The following is a 20115-nucleotide window of genomic DNA, read 5'->3' as shown; positions in this document are numbered from 1 at the left end:
AAAAATTATCCTCCTAACTCCCAATACTCAGAGATCAGTTGATACTCAGCTGGAATAAGAGTTTGTATTCCTTCTAAAACTCCTTTTTTTCCCCCTTGTTAATGCTTACTACAGCAACTTTGGATAGTGTAATCAGTGCTCACAGCACCTCCACCAACATACAGTGCTGTGTCTCTATCATAGTGTGAAGCTGTTGTCTTATGTGTTGTTTCTGATCTGGGGGGTTTAACAGGTAGTCAAGTCCTGCCTGTGTGTGCGCTAGAGTTGTTACTTTCAGTGTTCCAGAAATTCCTTTCTTTGTATAAGTGAGTATTACAATACTCTTATCTATATAAAAGTTGACTCCTTTTCTGGATCCTGCTAAGCTCCTGGCCTCAGTGGTATCCTGTAGCAATGAGTCCCACAGGCACTGTGGGGGAAATTACCTCATGTGATTAGTTTTGAATTTGGTACCTTTCATTATACTGATTGTCTTCTTGTTGCTGTGATTTGAGAGTGAATTAAGAAACATTCAATGCAACTGAAAGATGGCAAATCCTGACATGAGAGTTCACTTCCTTTGCACTGCAGAAACTTTCATAGAATCACAGTGCATCCAACAGTGATGTACAGTTTATATTTTCAGGAAGAAAGCTGAGTACAAACCAGGCCGGTCAGACATTATGTTAAACATGCAAAGAATGGAAAAGTACAAAGTCTGACAGCATAGAAACAATGTACAATGCAAGGAGTATAAGATTTCCACAGTTGCTTTCACATGCTATTTCTTGTTAAACATGTGTTAATTACGTTAGTCCCCCATTTAGAGTCAAGAGCCAAACAAGAGTCGCATTCAGATTAGCAGACTGTCAATCCCTGTAGCAGTCGTGGCCAAATTTACTGACCCTCTGAGCCACATAACACAATCTTCAGAAGTTCGAGAGCCGGGGTTCACCAGCTAGGCCTTGGAGCTTCAGCCCTGTGGGATGCGAGGTCTCAGGGCTTCTGCCCCACTGGAGGTATTTGCCAAGGGTCAGAGCTTCAGGTGTGCTCCCGTTGAAGTGCTGAGCCCCAGCAAGCACACCCCCGAGGGGCTGCAGTCCCGAGACCTCCCTCCCTGCTGGGCAGAAGTCAGAGGCAATGCGTGGGAGGGACACCGTGGGAGGGACACCATGGGGTCATGTGCTCACCCAGATTTTTGCCAGGGTTTGCTAGCCCCACTCAGTCACATGGTGTCACCAGGGCTCCTCTCTGCATGACAGCTGCTGGAGCCAGCATGCTGGTAGCTGCAGCCATGGGAGAGGGAGCAGCGAACAGCTGGGAGCTGAAGGGAGAGCCACTGCTTTTGCTGCTGTCTCTCCCCACAGAGCTAAAGCAGGGCCCCTCCCTGCTAACACCTGGGAGTTGCAGGTGGGTCTGGTAGGTGGGACGGGGGGGGGGGGGGGGGGGGAGGGGTAACATGAGCTGCACTTTACTGTAAAAAAGCTGCATGTAGGCTCAACATACATAAGGAGTGAGTGTTCTAACAGTGTATTGTTGTAAAAAAAGAAGTGACAAGGTTAACTATGAGCGGGTCCAGTGAAAGCTGATCACTTCCCTGCATTCATACATCTAACAATAGACAAGAAAGAGGAGACAGAGTTATTTTCTTCCTAAAATGGCATCATAGAGCTTTCCTGTTTTCTTGACTTGAATCTCTCTGAAACCAGCTGCAGTGAGGAGCTTGCTGTACTCGGATGGCGTTCGTTCTTTTCCTTCAGTCTGAACCAACATCACCAGAGAGAAGAGCTGGGCTTCTAAAGGCCCAGTTTTGTCTTCATTCAGAAGTGTTTCAACCAGCAGCACTCCACCCCCTAGTGGGATAAAAAGATTTAAAACATGTTGATTTGTCAGAGAGGGACCCTAAAGCTTATTTTCCAACTGCATTTTTAGGTATTTCCGTAACCTTAGAGATCCCCTTTATATTAAAAGAAAAATCATGTTATATTGCTACAGTAGTTCATGAAATAGCTAGAGGGATTCTATGCATCAATTAGCTATTATTTCCTGCACTTCAAAGTAGAGAGTGAAGGGGAACCTATTAGCCGTGATTGAAACATTTATTGACTCCAGCAGAAATGAACCAGAGGTGTGATTGCTTGGCATCTCTGAAAGTCAAGCCCCATGGGCCAGAGTTTTAAAATAAAATAATTTAGGCACCTAAAAATGCACATTGGCAATTTTCAAAATTTGAATAGGTGCCTATCAACATCACGAGGCACCTAAATAACTTTTAAAATTTGGCCTTGCTTGTCTAAAGTGTATGCCCAAACCTAGAGGCTAGGGTTGCCAATTTTGCATGGATGTATTCATGGAGGTTTTGTCAGATGTCAGTCTTTAATTAAAGATTAATCTTTAATTCCTGGAGACTCCAGGACAATCCAGGAGACTCGGCAACATTACTAGAAGAAAATTTTCAAGTTGGCCATTCTTATTCATGTGTCCTGGATGCAAATCACTCATGTAAAAGGAGAAAGTCTTTAATTAAAATGGCCCTTTAAAAAAAGCCTGTCCCAAATAAATGATGCATATAAGTCTCTATTTTGCAAAGAGGAAAACATACCAGGCTTGCAAGCCTTGTGGATTTTTGCTAGTAGCTGCATACACTTGTCTTCTGCCCAGTCATGCAGGGTCCTAGCCAAAATGTACAGGTCAGCTTCTGGAATTGGATCTTTAAAAAAATCTCCTGTAACAAAAAGAAAACAATGCAAAAAACAGGCCTGAATAAGCAAACATTTTTAATCTGGTGTTGCAAGAAGTATAAGCTTGCTCCAAAACTGTTTGTGAGACTTGCTGGGAAGCTACACTCTTCTGCCTTGTCATGCTGAGGATTCACAGCCCACTTAAGGGGTAAATCTCCCAGTATTGGATAATTGGTGATGTGCTCTTTATCCAGCCACTTGTATGCCAATTTCATTTCTCTCTCTCTCCCTCTTTCTCTCCATTTCCTGTCTGCTTCATCCATATAAGCCATCTGTCACACTTCTCTGTCTTTGCTTTTAGGTCATCCCCTCTCCCCTCCACTTTTTCCCCTTCTTCACTGCTGGGTCCCCTTTCTCTTTCTCTCCCCTCCTCTCCTGACCTCCACCCTCCAAAATTAACAATTTATTTCTATTTAAATAGTAAAACTAGACACATAAAACCAACATACCCCCACACTGGTGTGATGGATGATGCTATATAATTGAGGATAACTATATTTATTATAGCTGGTATCACTATTATACAATTGCAACAAACTTTGTACAAAGTATGTCATGTAAGATAACAATGGAAAAGATACATGCTAACAAATCCTGTTTAAATCCATGTATCATCACTGTACGTGAAGTTATGATATTGGCTATCTATTTGTATCTCAAATGCATTTGTTCTTGGAGTGAAGCCCATAAGGTTGTTTACATCCAGTCTTGACAGCCCATTCTAGATGGACTATCCAAGTGTGGAAGGGCTATTGGAAAGAATCAGCTTTCCAGATAGCCTCTTCCTGAGGATGACTCAGACAGCAAGTAGCCAATGGCGTCTACTGTGATTCAGCAAAACATGTCTGGCCATGTGATGGGGACATGTGACCTAAGAATCCATGTTGGCCAGTAACTCTTCATGTAGAGGTACAGTGGGCTTGGTTTGGTACAGTAAATTTCCAGGCACATGGCACAAGGTATAAATTACAGCTGAGAGAACTCCATCTTGCCTTATTCCTGCTCCAAATTTCTCTGCACTGTGGATTTATAACAAAAGAAGTATTTTAAACTAGGGACTGAGGCCCTTCCAAGCTTTTAGAAGTTTGCCAGAGAGACTTCTGCAAATCTGTGGACTCTTACATCAAAGCTGAAGACCTGATCTCAGGAGTTAGCAACTGTTTGTAATGTGTACATCTTTTACCTATTTTAGAACTCTCTTCTTTATTTTTAATATATTCTTAGTTAGTGTGCTAAACATTGACTGGCAGCTTGATTTTGGTAAGATCTGAAATATTTAGTGACCTGGGATCTGTGGCTCATCCTTTGAGATTGAGGAACCTTAAAGTATGGGGAATTGGGTCACACTCAGTAACCTCTTACTGTACAAGACCTATTTGTCTGGATTGGGAACTAGGGGCTGGAATGCTTATGGGGACTGCATGTTTCGGCTTCTTGTTAACCAGTGTGGTATGACAGGAGCTCTTTTGTTACTGGGTTGGTGAATCTAATTAAAGAGGAAACCACCCGGCAGTGGGTCACATGTATATTGTAACATGACCCAACAGCATTTATCCCTTCAAATGTTACATGGATGTCTTTATGGGCCTTTGTGCCCAGTCACATTGCACTAATCTACACAACCTACTATTTTCAACTATTTAGCATGCTTTGAACTGCCCACAATTATTCAGTGAAGCCACATCCCTCCTCCCCCCAGGGTGACACCAGGAAGGGCTAGGAAGGCCACTGCATGGAGTTTGTTTCTTTTCTTTTACATTGCTATTTAATAGGGATAATGTTCAAGGACTTGGAATATATTTGCACCCTTGGCAACTAATAGCTCAGCTTCTTCAAGTCCACAGGGTGTACGTTGCTCATTACACTCTGTTATCATCAAACATGGTCCCTTCAGCACATTTTTCTTTGCAGATGAGCACACACAAAATGAACCCAGTTTACCTTCATGGAAAGTGATCCGACGTTCTTCTGGGGGTACAAAACGCTCCTTTGCCACTTGCACTACTTTAGGTAGGTCATAAATTGTGACTGTAGAATTTGGGTACAAAGAAATACATTCCTGGGCCAAACCACCTGCACATCCTTATAGTGAAAGTGAAATACAGGGTAAATGCTCAAATATAACAATACTGGTCATTTTTATAATAGCTTCCATCTCAGAAACTTAGACTGCAATGAACTCAGACTCATGCTGCCTTGTGAGATAGGTTAACGTTAGTATCCATTTTTACAGAAGGAGACACTGAAGTACAAACAAGGTAAGTGATTTGTTCATGGTCTCCCAGCCTCTCTCTGGAATAAGACCCAATTCTTCTGCTTCCCGTTCCTGTGATCTAACCACTGGACCATAAAGGGTATTGCTTTAAAACAACATAGTATGATGAAACTACAGCTGGCTGGAAATTTTCAAAGGAAGAGTGTTTTCTTTCAAAGAAATGGCCATTCTGAATATGAAATTTTTGTGCAATATTGACTTTTCCTAAGTTTTAGTTTTCATGAAATTTTTATGACTTTTTTAAATAAAAAAAATAACTAGAAGTATTTTTCACTGAAAACCTGTATTTTGATAAATAGGAAATGGAGATAACCATTTCAGTGTTTTCCATCAAACATGAGAATTTAAACAAATAAAATTGAGTCTGTTTTGAACACTGGAAAACAGAAACTTCAATTTTTTAGTGAAAATGTTCTGAAAAATTTTCCACCAGCATTAAATGAAACTAAAACAGATAGTCCATTCTTCTGTTTTAAAGTTCCCATCTTCAGTCATTAGGAAGTCATGTAGCATAATAATAATACTTAGCCTCTTATATAGTACTATTAAACTAGATGATCACGATGGTCCCCACTGGCCTTAAAGTCTATGAGTCTATAGTGCTATTAATCTATAAATATCAAAGCACTTTACAAAGGAGGCACATATTGTTATCTCCAGTGCACAGAGGCCCAGAGAGGGGAAATGACTTGCCTAAGGTCATCCAGCAGGCCGGGGCAAAACTGGGATAGGATCCAGGTCTCCTGAGTCCCAACAAAGTCACAATCAGCAACGTCGCTGCTGCAATGCATTAGAACCCTTCCCTACAAGCTGGCTTTGCAAAGCCCTTGCCTCCTCTCATTAGGGTTACACCAAAGCCAGGTCTTGGTATATAGGAAATGCCTCACTAAGCCATGAGCAAAATAACTGAATTGTAAAAAATGGAAAAGATTCACATCTAGTATTCACTATTCAAAAAGTTACCATACCGACCTTGTTCAGGATTAGATTTTGTTTGAAACAAACCCCAGAGGGGAAAAGAAACAGGTGAGGAGCTTAAGTTGAGTTAGTTTACATTAAAAGGACAGCATATGTCAAGGTTATTTTTCCCCCATGATATTTAAATTCATTTTTTCTCACTGTTTACAACAATGAACTGAAAACTGACCTGGTTTCTCTGCTTCCGCTGCTTTTGCTCCATCCCACAAGCACATGGGTTTGTTCCTGCAGAGCTAGTCATTTGCATAAGACTGCAGGCAGTGAGCATTCAACAACGGCCTGCTCCAAAGATCAGTGGAGTCAATGGGACAATTCCCATCAACTATTTTAGGGTTTGGATTCAGACCGAAAAAGGGCACAGAAAGATTTTCTGTATAAGGACTTTGCAAACAGAAAGAAGGGTGGGAGGGAAGCAAGTTGTCCACATTTTGAGCCTACCAAATTTTATGGTGGCTCTTCAATGTTAATTCTATACAAACAGCCACCAAGAACACTTTTAAATCCCTTGTAATAAAAACACTGATTCCAGTCTAGGAAGCAGAGGACTGAAATCTCAAGACAACCAGTACATTTGTCTTGGGGGGAAAGGGACTTTAAGTTGAGTTCAAGTGATGGGTGGGGTGTGGGACAATTTGGAAAGATTCCATGGCTATGAATACGTTAAGCTTCAGGATAACTAACTTACTTCCAGCTTGCCTGCCCTACCTTGCCAGCAACCCATCTGGCGAGCAGTTTTCCAGGATCCCCCAGCTCCCTGGCTCTTCAACTGCTCCTGTGGTGGGGTTGCCCCAGAGCAGAGCTCCCAAGAAGCATCTTTCATTTGAGAAACTTTGAAATATTCCCCCTCCAGGAACACTTTGGTGTTTCCAAAATGAAGTATTGCAGAATTTCTCTTCTGCAAAAATGTTTGAGATTTTGGCTTTTCATCCCAATTTGGGATACAGTTTATTTCTAAAACCTTGAAACTTTTGCAGTGTGAGATTCATTTTCCCAGCCAGATCTACTTAAAATGAAATAGTCGGAGGGCAGAACAGATCATGCTTATGGACCTTGATTCACCCAGGTGCTTAAGCATAGGCCTATCCTTAAATACATGATAATTCCCATTGAGGCTGAATCAGAGCCATGGGCATGGAAAGAATCCAACAAATGTAGTCAAGAAAACTTTAAAATAATAATACATGATAGTGAAAACACCACCACCATCATCATCATGTAGCAGATTTTAATACATCACTTGGCTCACGAAAAACACAGAAGTGATTGTGGTGTGACTGCAGAATTTTAACATCCAAACTGTAAGGCTATATTTGGTGCCATAAAGGAAATACATTGGCAGAGGCTGTTCTAATGCTATGAATGGCTTCTGCAGAAAATTGTCATCAATATTAGTCAGAAAACCATAGGTAAGGCCATTGCAAGGAAAAATAATGCACAGTTGAGGCGAGCTCCAGCGTTTTTGCTACCCAAGCGGCGAAAAAAAACAACACTTGCCATTGAACGGGGAGGCGGAATCCTGCCCGCCAAACAGGGAGGTGGAGTGATGGTGCGGCCGCCGAATTGCCGCCGCCACCGAGGGTGGATTGACGCCCCAGAGCCCGATGTCCTGCCGCCCCTTTACATTGGCTGCCCCAGGCACCTGCTTGGTTCGCTGGTGCCTGGAGCCGGCCCTGGTTGAGGCTTTCTGAAAGTCTTTAGAGCAGTGGTTCTTAACCTGGGATGCACACATCCCCTGGGGGTGCGAGATGCCCTTTCTGGGGGTGCAAGACATGCTTTAGCAGTTGAGAAGTGAAAGTGGTCAGAACAGATTAGCCAGACTCATTTCTGCTTTCTGTGTTTTAGAAACTTGAGAGAGCAAAACAGCAGGGGAGAAGTAGAAATGGAGATTGCGTGGTGCTATAAATCCTGACAGGATTGAAATACAGAGACAACGTTAAAGCTGTTTGGGGTAAGACGTATATAGGCAATTCATCAACCTGAAGGCACTGAATGTAGTGAAGAATAGCCTGGAAGCTGTTCTGGTAGAATTTCTTAAGCAATGGCAAAAGAAAAACCTACCAAACCAGTGAGAAGGAAAATAAGCTGCTGCTTAGATCTATGGGATTCTTTAGACTGAGGGAAACATTCCGCTTTCTAATGCTTTTATCATTTTCATATTTTTATAGGACTTTGGCTCAAAATGTAAAATGCTTCCCTTGTGATTGATCCTGGCTACATAGTCTGTCCTGTTTTTCCTTTACTCACACAGGTCGAAGAACAAGTGCAATATGTATCCATAGCTTACCAAAGAAAACAGTTCAAAGTTCTGATGACACTTACCTCCCAGATCATAAATGACCGTGAAAGCTGAAAGGTCAAATGCAGCAATCACATCTCTGCCACAAATACTCCAAATTGCATTTAAACCATACATGAATTTGATCATCTCTTCTTCTGATCTAGTCATTTAAAAGAACATTATTTGTAGCACAAGTAAATTATGACACATTCATTGATGGCGAGCATCATATAACTTGTGCTTTTAGCTGAAATACTGTATTAAACCCTGTTTCTCGGCCAGCATGCACAATCGTCTATTTGGACCACTATTAAAATGAACTTACATTGACAGATATTCAAAATATTAAGAATAAATCCACCCTGTTTCATATTCCTACATTTTAATAAGACTTACTGAAAGTTACACTTATCTAGCAGTGTGTTATGATGCTAAGCCTAAGGGTCTCCAGCTGTTTTTCATTTAACAGAATTTTCCATTATACCAAACATTGTACATAGCACATTGTTCATGACAGGTTGCCAGTAAGAACGTGATGTTTAGATACCAAGGTGATGAGCACCTTAGACATACCAGAGAGTCTCAACACTGGATACCATTGAAATGACGGGGTTTTCATGTGAATAGGACTAATCATCATATTTCACAGTCAAAGTGGTAATACAAAATAGAAAAGATATCCACATAAAAGAATGGCATAAAACTCCCAACACTAAATTGATTATTACCTGTAGAGAGCCCCAAAGATGTCTTCTGATGAAATACCAAATGCTCGCTCATACTGGTTTTTTCCATCTCTTAAAGAAAAATAAATACGTGGTATTTGTATTTTAATACCTTACTGCATTGGTGACAATTTTGGTTTATTAAGGTACCTATTTTATTCAACTTATTAAGGTACAAGTGTTACCCTTTGTGTTATTGATTTGATCAGCGATTCTGAAATGCGGCCACCAACCACTTTTTGTGCAGCCACAGGGCTGCCAGCAGTAGGTACTTCCAGCCCCGGGATGGCAGGGCTTCAGGGGCCCCAGCACTTCAGGAGGCAGGGCACAGGGCCACCTGGGGCAGCCAAGCTCCCAACCCACATCCATGGGGAAGCAAGGCCCCCAGGGCAGCAGCTGCAGCCAGACTCCCATCCCCCATCTGGGGGCAGTGGGGTCCCCTGGGCTCCAGGCCCCTGCCCCTCAGGCTATCTGACTTCAGCCCCCATTCCTGGGACAGCGGGGCTCTCAGGGCAACGCTTCAGCAGGTGAGGCAGTAGGACCCCCTTTGGGGCAGCCTAGGTCCTGGCCCCCATCCTTGGGGGAAGTGGAGCCCACAAGGGTAACGAGGGCAGCTGGGCTCCCCAGCCCCTGGTGGCTATGGAGCTCCTGGCCCACAGGGCAGCATGGCCACAATCATGAGTTGGCTGCATCCTGAGGCCACCAAAAAAAAATTGGGGCAGGGGAGGGGGAACCCCTGGCTTGATCATTCCGAAAGCGGTCTGTGCCACAACCAAAAGATTCAGAAAGGAAATCAATCTCTACTTTGTTATTATTTTATGTTCATTATTGGACACCACTAAGAGGAAGGAAACACAACTGCTATTTGATGTACCAGAGACAGGGCTCAGATCCTCAGCTGGTGTAAACTGACATAGCTCCATAAAGAGTTGTGCTGACTTGTACCGGCTGAGATTCTGGCCCAATATACACTGACTTCCTTCCTCACTTTCTTCTGCCTTTGGCAACAAAACCAATTAGGATCCCTGCAAGCATCCCTCAGCAACTATTCATCATCATTTGCCTGGCCGAGGGCTTCCCTCCACAGAAACTGTTGTCATGATTAAATGTTCCCCTTGGGACACACCAAAGAAGCATTGTATAGAAGTGTGTTTCCTGAATCTACAGTGAATTCATCCACTGAAGCACTAGTAAACATAAGCTCATGTAGTAATAGTTCAACATGCTTCCCAAACAATTACCTGTCAATATCTTCATTTTTTCTTGTTTCCCCAGAGACACGCCTCTGCCTGAGAAGGTTCACAAATGTAGCAAAATACTTTATTGCAATGGGTGTTGGCACATGAATTTTGTACAAACGACAAAAGATTTCATCTCCTTACCTCACAGCATCTGTCAGGTACTGCCAGCACAAATAGATGGTTTTGGAGTAGTACATAAAATTATGATACTGAGACTTGGGACTTGATTTTGTAAGATAGAGGTTGGAAAGCTCTGTGTTCCTGTAAAAGGCTAAAAGGAAAAAGAAGGTAAGTTAACATTTACAAACTTGTCATTGTGCAACGCCTGTTTTACAGCATAATCTTTATAACAAGAACAAGCTGTAGGAATGTAACCAAAGCAACAAAGAAACTAGATAGGCCAGAGATGGGGAAGGGCCCAGGTGCACGCATGCATAGCATACCATATCTACCCATCAGATTCTGCAAGAACTGGAGTGAAGAATTGCAGGATGGAAAAGGCAACCCCATTACCACCACCATTTCTTTGTGAAAGTAGATAAATCATACGGCTGTGGTGGCGTCTCTTTCCACTATGCTTTTTAGTGTTTGTGCTCAAACACACTTTATTTAAATAGTAACACCTAACATACTAGTCTTTTTTGGCCTGGTGAGGAAACCAACGGGAGAGTTAAGTCCCCAGGACATAATTCCACCCACTTCTGAGGCCATCTACCGCTACTGAATTTCAGTATTCTCATTGGCTGATTATGGGAGTCATCTCAAAGATGCAAAGTTTTGGGTTCTAACTATGCTTACTATATGTCTTTAATGGACAGACATATAGGCTGCTATATGTGTTCTCTCTTACAACAGAGGCAAACTCCCACTGAATTCAATGAGAGCCAGATTAGGCTTTAAATCTATTCCTCCACTGTGTGTGATGGCAAGACTGAGGGTCTGGGCAGCTCCAGGAGAATCTCTGTGTGTGCTCTACACCCAGGCAGCTGCCACAAAGGAGAAAAGTTCCTCTGAAGCATCCAGCTGAACTTCTATTAGCAGGGTGGATGCTGCCTCATTTGTGTTCCTGCAGCTGGCCTGGTTGCCCTGGAAAGGGTGTAGGTGGCTTCAGAAGTGGCCACAGATTTCTAAGGGCTTGTCTACATGGTGAAATGGACTGGAATAGCTGTTTGGAAAAAGCTCCCCATGTTGACAGCTTAGTTTAATCCATTTTAGAAGTGGATAAAGCTAAATGGAACAAGCCAAATCTTATTCTACTGTGGAAAAGCTACAGCAAATTCCCCCATCCTTATTCCAGAATAACTTCCCCATATAGATGTTGCCTAAGAGAAGAGAAAGTATTTGTAAAAAGGCCACTCTTCATGGATGTGTGTCACAGCAGTCCCCCTGCTATGCAAACAAACACAGTAAGAATAAAGTTTAGGACCCAGTGTACCAATGGGTTTATATTAACCCTTAGAACTTTATTCCTTGATTGCTTGATTCCCCTGGAAAGACTGGAGAGAGGGTCTTGATAGCTGGGAGGGTGTGTGTATGTGTGTGATCTATGAGGAGCAATCTGAGAGGTTGCAAGTAAGTACAACAAATGTGAAGAGGTTTGTGTCACGGGGCCTGGCACGAACGCTGAATACATTTGTCATTCACTAATTTAAATTGATCATTTGGAACTGCAGATTTTTGGAATTATCCAAAGGCAATGTTACAAGTTATTTATTGTTCAAAAACCCCGCTCATAACAACATTTGTATGCTTCCTGTGTTTAATACAAATAATTTTTTTAAAAATGTTCTTGTTTGTTTAAAGCATGCTACTGCTGCTTCTGTAGGTAGATAGATATTGTATCTAGTGTGAAAGTAGAATGAATTATATTGAAATTATAATTCATTAAAGAAATGCTACTTGAAGAGTTTGTTGAAATATAGTTGTCAGGAAGAGAAACATTAAGCAGTGTGAGACAATGGGTCCTCAAACTAATTAACTTAGAGCTCCTACTGAGCTAGGAGATTGGTAAATGTTAGTATGCAAGTAAGATATGTATGTATATTTGTCAGTTTCTGCTTTCTTTTGTCTCTTACGTTAAATTGGCTTTGGCTTAGCTGTATAAATAAGTTATCTTGAGCCTCAGAGAGGGGCTCACATCTGGGTGCATTAGCAAAGCGCTTTGCTAATAAACAGAGTGGTCTGACAAATTATGTGAGTCCTGAATCTGACTTTGACACTAGGGTGACCAGATGTCCCAATTTCATAGGGACAGTCCCGATTTTTGGGTCTTTTTCTTATATAGGCTCCTATTATCTCCCACCCCCGTCCCAATTTTTCACACTTGCTGTCTGGTCACCCTAATTGTATCTGGTACAGTCTTTTCCTGCTCTCTGTGGGCTTTTCTCCTCATTTCTCCCTACTAAATAGTGTACTGTGGGCACAATTCAGGCTGAAAGCGGAGAACGCACAGCAAAAAGTTTCTTTGTATACATAGGATTTTCATTCAGGGTTACTTTGTCTGAACACATCTTTTTCTAAGCTATCTGTAAATATTTCTAAAGTACACTTCACATTGCAGAGTTCCAGACCTTCAGCCAGTGTAAACAGGCATAGCTCTGTCAAGTACAATGGAGTTCCACCAGTTTATACCAGCTGAGGATCTGACCTCTTGTCTTTAGCTCAGGAAGTCTGAAACTGCACTTTATGAAATAAAGATAATTAATATGAAGATATAAAGACAATTGGCCAAGTCAGCAGGAGAGCTTAAAGAAGTCTAAATTAGTGCAACTAATATCTTCTTCTAGCCTTCACGCTATATATATATACATTTACACATCTTACAACACTCTCTTAGATTCCCTTACAGCTGCTTAGTCTCAAATTCCCTTCCCTTATGGGTAATTACTATTGCTTGTGAATTTGGTCCAGTGAGTTAAAGAGGTTCTTAGGAGAGGTAGAAAAGTGACTATGCATCTGTTTTACTCTCTTACTCCTACCAAGTTCAGTTTTTGTAAATCTGCTGCATTGAGATTTTTCAGATCACACTGTACCTCTTCCCTCATTCTGGCATTTTGGCGTTTAATATTATAACTCAGTCTCGCACATGCTATTTAATGAGGCCTTAAAACCAACAGTGATTGAATTGTTAGCCTTCTCCCTTCCCGACAACATTACCTCCTTCACTTTTCATTTCGACTCCCAGGAGCTTTAATCCCACACAGGCATCAAGTAACCGTTCCATTCCGCTGGTGCTGGTGCCCAAACGTTCAGCAATGGCATCTGAAGACAGGGGCCCTTCTGACTCCAGCAATAGATCAAACACTCCCAACTCACAGGCGGTAAACATAATCTGAAAGCAAACGGGGGTGGGGCAGGGGAGTAAGAGAGTGCAGATGCCCCCCCGATGATGAGTTCTAATGTAATTTCCAAGCATTATTTGTATGCTTACCTTTGAGACTAAAAACCCATTGTTGTATTGAAATAAGACCTGAGGATAGTCAAGATCTTGTGTGGAGCTCATTTTCCTTCAGCACTCTGTGAGAGATCCTCTTGCCTTTGTTGTTTAAATAAGCTAATTTTGCACTAGATACAGATCACACTGGATAGTTCACTTAATCTGATTGGTCAGGGGCTTCCCTAGCCTCTTCCCCAAGGGGGTTGGGGCTGAGGTGTGTTGTTCTGTCCCATCCAGTGGCACGGAGACCATGTAGAGAGAGATATAAAATTAGTCTGCTTTACAGCCTTAGCTAACAGCCAGTTGGCTTTTAGCTCATGCAGTAGAGGCTCGTGCACTAAGCTCTAGAGGTCCCACTTTCGATCCCACCCCCCCAAGACTGGGTTCTGTTGGCATTATGTTGTGACAGTGCCAAATTATTATTATGAATTACTGTGATTGATATGAATGACTGTGGTGAGCATGAGTTTGGTATGGCTTGGTACATCTGAATTTGCGAGAGGATTCTGGGAGCAGGGTTCTCTTGGCATCAGACAGTTGGTACTGAAATTTACTGAGAGTGTTGAAATTGGTTAATCAGAGACTCTATCTGTGTGTGTGTGTGTTTCAACTTGAAACTTTGGTCATATCAGCTGTTGGGCAGCTCGCAAAACTAAAGACAACACAAAAGACGTGATCAATGAGCTTGGAATATAATGAGCTGGATCAAAATGACCCTTTTGGATGGCACCACATTAAGAGCTCAAATGAGTGATTGATGAGAGGGCAACCGTCAACTGATCTTTGGTCTCTATCTGTTTTGCAGTCCCTTCTAAAATATAATTAGAAATACCAGTAATGAAACACCCACAGGCATATTTCTGGGACATGTGACTCCTTTGAGAGCAAGGGGTATAAGTACTAAGAATATCATACGTGCGGTGTTAATTGGTTAGTTAGTTCCACAATTAACATCTGAAGAGGTCTGTGATGCTGTAAGAGAGAGAGCCTTGGGGTAGCCAAAACCCTGCTTCAGGGGACATTTGACAAGACCAAGTACTTGAGAAGGAAAGAGAAGAGAAGAAAAGAAATCTCCAGCTAGGACTTGTAGCTATACCTGCTTTGTTTGCCAATCAGGATACTGTGCAAGGCCAACATAGTTACTGAGGGTTTACGCTTGGGAAATTGAGGCTTATTAGGACGAGCTATTGTTAGGGCCCTACCAAATTCACGGCCACGAAAAATGTATCACGGACCATGAAAACTGGTCTCCCTCCATTAAATCTGATCTTTTGTGTGCTTTTACCCTATGGGCGTTGCTGCCTTCAGAGCTGTGTGGCTGGAGAGTGGCAGCTGCTGACTGAAGGCCCAGCTCTGCAGCCAGCGGCACAGAAGTAAGGGTGGCAATACCATATCATGCTGCAACACCCCCTACAATAACCTTGCGGCCGCCCCCCACACACACACACAAGCAGTGTTCCCTCTAATTTTTGACATCCACGTGCAGAATGAATTTTGTTATGTGCACCAATATGGAGGTGATGTGTGACACACCACTTTCATACTGGTGCACATAACAAAATTTATGTGGTGGGGATGGGGCTGAGGCTTTCGGAGTGGGAGAGTGGGAGAGCTGGGGCAGAGGGTTGGGGTATGTGCGAGGGGTGAGGGCTCTGGCTGTGGGTCAGAGCTTTGCGGTGGGGCTGGGGATGAGGGGTTAGGGTGTGGGAGGGGGCTCAAGGCTAGAGCAGAGGGTTAGGGTGCAGGGAGGGTGCAGGCTCTGGGTTGGGGCCTGGAATGAGGGGTTTGGGGTGCAGGCTGCCCTGGGGCTGCAGTGGGGAGAGAGGACTCCTCCAGCCCTCTCTTGCCACAGCAACTCAGAGCTGAGGGAGGGGCTCCTCTCCCAGACCACGGCAAGTCCGGGCAGGTCTGTGTTGGGGGTAGGGGTGGGGCTCCTCTCACTACCGCAGCAGATCCGTGCTGGGGCTGGCAGGGAGAGGCATCTCTCCCCGCACCATCCTGAACCCCTGTGTGGGCTTAATAGGCAGATATGTGGCCGCGCAGCTTAGAGGGAACTTAGCCCACAACTACTTTTTGGGTCAGGACCCCTACAATTAGAAATGTCTTGAAATTTCTGATTTAAATAGCTGAAATCATGAAATATATGATTTTTAAAATCCTATGACTGTGAAATTGGCTAGACTGGACCATGAATTTGGGAGGGCCCTATGTATTGTATAACCTCTTACGGCTTGTGTGATTCTTTCTCAAATAAACTGCAGAGCATTGAGCAAATTGAATCCAAATTTTCACTGGTATCGGTTACAATCTGGCCAGCTGTGGGCCACTAAAGATCCGTTTCAATAAGGTGGACCTTAGCCCCCCTCTCCATGAGACCCTGACCCTCTCTGTGGCACCACCATTGTCCCGCCCCCACCCGCGCTGCCCGGACTTACCTCTGAGCTACTGCTGGAGGTGGGCACCTGGACAGTAGCTGCCGCTTTGTCTGCTCTGCTTGCAGAGCCTGGTGGCCACAGAGCAGGAACTGCTCTGTGGGGTGGGCTACAGGGGGGCCAAGGCAAATTTTAGAGTGGGTATAATCCCCTGCAAGCCCCCCTCTTCCCTTATCACTACCCCTATTATTAGTTGTGAGAAAGCTATGTTATAAAAAACACACTAGAAAGGCAATGTAAGTGTATGTAACATGTTGGACAGAAGAAATCTGATGAGGTTCAACAAGGATAAGTGCAGGGTCCTGCACTTAGGATGGAAGAATCCAATGCACCATTACAGACTAGGGACCGAATGGCTCGGCAGCAGTTCTGCGGAAAAGGACCTAGGGGTGACAGTGGACGAGAAGCTGGATATGAGTCAGCAGTGTGCCCTTGTTGCCAAGAAGGCCAATGGCATTTTGGGTTGTATAAGTAGGGGCATAGCCAGCAGATCGAGGGATGTGATCGTTCCCCTCTATTCGACATTGGTGAGGCCTCATCTGGAGTACTGTGTCCAGTTTTGGGCCCCACACTACAAGAAGGATGTGGAGAAATTGGAGAGAGTCCAGCGAAGGGCAACAAAAATGGTTAGGGGACTGGAACATATGAGTTATGAGGAGAGGCTGAGGGAACTGGGATTGTTTAGTCTGCAGAAGAGAAGAATGAGGGGGGATTTGATAGCTGCTTTCAACTACCTGAGAGGTGGTTCCAAAGAGGATGGCTCTAGACTATTCTCAGTGGTAGAAGAGGACAGGACAAGGAGTAATGGTCTCAAGTTGCAGTGGGGGAGGTTTAGGTTGGATATTAGGAAAAACTTTTTCACTAGGAGGGTGGTGAAACACTGGAATGCATTACCTAGGGAGGTGGTAGAATCTCCTTAGAAGTTTTTAACGTCAGGCTTGACAAAGCCCTGGCTGGGATGATTTAATTGGGGATTGGTCCTGCTTTGAGCAGGGGGTTGGACTAGATGACCTCCTGAGGTCCCTTCCAACCCTGATATTCTATGATAAGACACAGAAAATATTTAATTAATAACAGTATTCTGTACATTTATACATAGCCCAGAATCCTTGTAATAACTTAGGCCTAAACTTAGGTTGAGTGTCATGAGCAACAGTAGAAGTAAGCCAGGGCAGAAGGCAAAAGTGCCTGAGAGCAGTCCTCTGGCCTGAGTGTCCACTCATAACGGCGCACCAGCCAGCGCAGGTGGAGGGACCGGGGTGCCCCACAGTGGCGCGGACCGACTGGTTGAAGAATTTAAATCAGCCAGTTACTTCTGTTAGGTTTCTCGCTGTTCTTTGGCTCTCTGTCTATAAAGTACAGACCGGAGAATCACTATGTATTTTATCAGCCAAAATAGCATTTTAAAAGCTAATGAGAAGTTACAGAAAGCAAAATAAAGATGTTTAGATGATAGCGTTTACAAAATGTCAAAAACCTGAACAGGGGATGTTACAGTTTATCAAGACATAATAAATCAGTTACATTAATTCAGGGTCTAATCATAACCATGGTACAACGGCAAACTTCTGTCCTAGTTCTATGCTGTTCTGAGTGGGTGATTTTAGCACCAGTGTGGAACTAACGCTCATTAAATATAGATCCATATTTATCTCCAGTCAAGTTTATCTGCCTGTGGATTTATGGAGTTGCTCATGTCAGTTCAACCACACAAGTCTAAAGCAGAATTTAGAAATTCAGACCAATAATCCCAGATCAGTTCAAAATTACCTTTTCCAGGTATATTTCGCCAAGCATTGCCACCTATACGGCACAAAACTATCACTTGTTATACCCAAAATGTAATATGTAGGTATCATTCTGAAGCTATTTTAATTTTTCTGGAATTTCACCGGTATTGTAAACTTTAAACAGAGATTTAAATAAATGGGGAAATCTTTGGTTTATGAACCAGTTCACATATGCTGCTTTTTTTTTCTGTCTGCCTATGAAACTGTGGATTCTCTTGACCATAAAAAGCTTTATGTGATTTCTAAGCTGAACTCTTTGAAACACTCAGGGTTTCTCATAGTTCGTTTTTGTTGTAGGCAAGCACAGTTTCCTGTAACAAATAGCAGTAGTAGGCTTATTTAGTGTAATTAGTTTCTCCAGCCTCAGTACTCTCAACTACTTACAAATTTAATGTAATTTCCAGACGAGGCTAAACTTGTAAGTGAAATACAGCTAACAAAACATCATGCGTTTTAGTCACTTGGGCCTTGTCTACACATTAACCGGCATAGCTATTGCAGAATAAGCTATTCCACAATAGTGCCTCATGAACACTCTGTTCCAGAATAAAAGTATACCCCAATTATCCAAAGATTGCTGGAGACACACAGCCTAAATTTAGACCTAAATTATTACAAGGATTCTGGCCTATGTGTGGATGTGCAGAATGTTATTATTTAGTAAAGCCATATTTTCTGTCTTCACTACATAGTGCAACTACACACAGGTTACATGCACATACAATTACCCTTCTATTGTATTCTCTGAGCATGTCTGTCTTTAGAAGCTTGTGCCACCTCTTTGGCTGAAGTTTAAGGAGAGTAGATGAACCTCCTGAAGAGGTCAAAAGCAGAAGTCAGCACTGAGAGAGAGGGGTTTACATTGCACTGTCCTACTTTAAAAGAATGCTATGCTTGAACATTCAGAAGTCATGGCGTGACTATTGCGGATGAACTCACAACCTTAACTCTGTTCATTGTGTGTTTGCACAACACAAACTGTAATCGCATATTGAGCTGCTATTTCTCAAGTAGCACAATATGTCATATAGTGTTTTCTACAGTGTTAGATACACATATCATCTTCTGCACAGTGTACCACTCTGTGTATACCAGAGTCCATTCGAGTTAGTTACGTCCAAGATACTGTAGAATCTTTCTCTCAGTCATAAAAAGTTCCTTTCATTAGCTCAGCTTCCCCTGCTGGGATCTTATCAATCCCTTCTTCCTTTTCTTAATAAGGGGGATTATACCACCTCACATGGTAGCAACATGGAAGGAAGGAGATAGAGGGACAACTTGCACCCACCTTCTACTATGGGTCCAGCTAGGGGATACGAAACAATAGGGCTGATTGCCCCATAACTCAAACTACCCTGAATTTTCTTCTTGGGGCCTCTTCATATGCAACCAACCTATACCTCCTCCTTATTAGCCCTTTCCTGGCTAGGTATTACTCTTTAATGAAGCAGTTGGACCCACATCTGCTTTCCCTGAAGTCTCTCTCTTGATTAATCCCAGGCTGCCCTTATATCTCCCAGAAGGCCTGGTTCTTAGTCACATGGTCTCCAACACATGACTTCTGTACTCATCCCCTTCATCTGGGGAGGCAAGCTAAAGTGTCACACATGAGACTGAATCCCAACCATTGTTCCCTCAAAGCTGTGCGCGTGTGCATGGGCGCCCACAGATCCTAAACCCCACACACACGGCGAAACACCGCACGCACAACAATTTGCACAGAAGAAATTTTTTGCTCACACGGCCTGTCCAAAATTAGAGGGAACATTGATCCCAACCCCACTCTGCTTACCTCACCTCAAAAGGTGAATTCAGCCCAGGTCAAGGTGTCTGAGGGGTGACTTGCTTCCAGAAAAATTATCCTCCTAACTCCCAATACTCAGTGATCAGTGTTAGTATATAGGTCTGTTTGTTAGCCTGGGATAGAATTTGGGGTTTGACTTTTTGATACCCTTATACTAATATGTGTAAACAAAGGACAAAGACACTGTGATGTTGCTTCTGCCTAGTCAGCTGGATTTGTTAGTACAATGGGAACAGATAAGAGCAGTTAAAGTGTTACTCAGAGCATATTTTAAGATTGCCTCAACCCCTATCTCAAGGCAAAATCAAGCAACCAGGTGGGAGGGGCAAAGGGGTTTGGGTGTGGGGGGGGAGCGATATAAAACACTAAAAGCCCAAAGAACTGCCGACCCAAGCACAACCTCATTCCTTACCCCTCCCATGGTGTACAAAAGGTG

At 43.1% G+C, this 20115-nt stretch overlaps 1 protein-coding gene across 1 annotated transcript; it reads right to left on the bottom strand.

The window, feature by feature from the left end:
• Positions 1-1415: 1415 nt before the first annotated feature.
• On the bottom strand, positions 1416-13742 carry LOC125640803 (acetylserotonin O-methyltransferase-like). Its single transcript, XM_048859746.2, has 8 exons — positions 13648-13742; positions 13374-13548; positions 10359-10488; positions 8980-9048; positions 8293-8411; positions 4662-4802; positions 2582-2704; positions 1416-1832 (listed from the first exon to the last, which is right to left on the bottom strand). The coding sequence occupies exons 1-8, from the start codon at positions 13717-13719 to the stop codon at positions 1621-1623; spliced, it is 1041 nt and encodes a 346-aa protein (XP_048715703.2). The 5' UTR covers positions 13720-13742; the 3' UTR covers positions 1416-1620.
• Between the last annotated feature and the right edge of the window lie 6373 nt (positions 13743-20115).

The sequence above is a fragment of the Caretta caretta genome, chromosome 1 (genome assembly GCF_965140235.1).
Source record: "Caretta caretta isolate rCarCar2 chromosome 1, rCarCar1.hap1, whole genome shotgun sequence".
In the NCBI taxonomy this organism is placed as follows: Eukaryota; Metazoa; Chordata; order Testudines; family Cheloniidae; genus Caretta; species Caretta caretta.
Note: the sequence above shows the minus strand (reverse complement) of the source record. Positions and strands in the feature narration are given on the sequence as shown.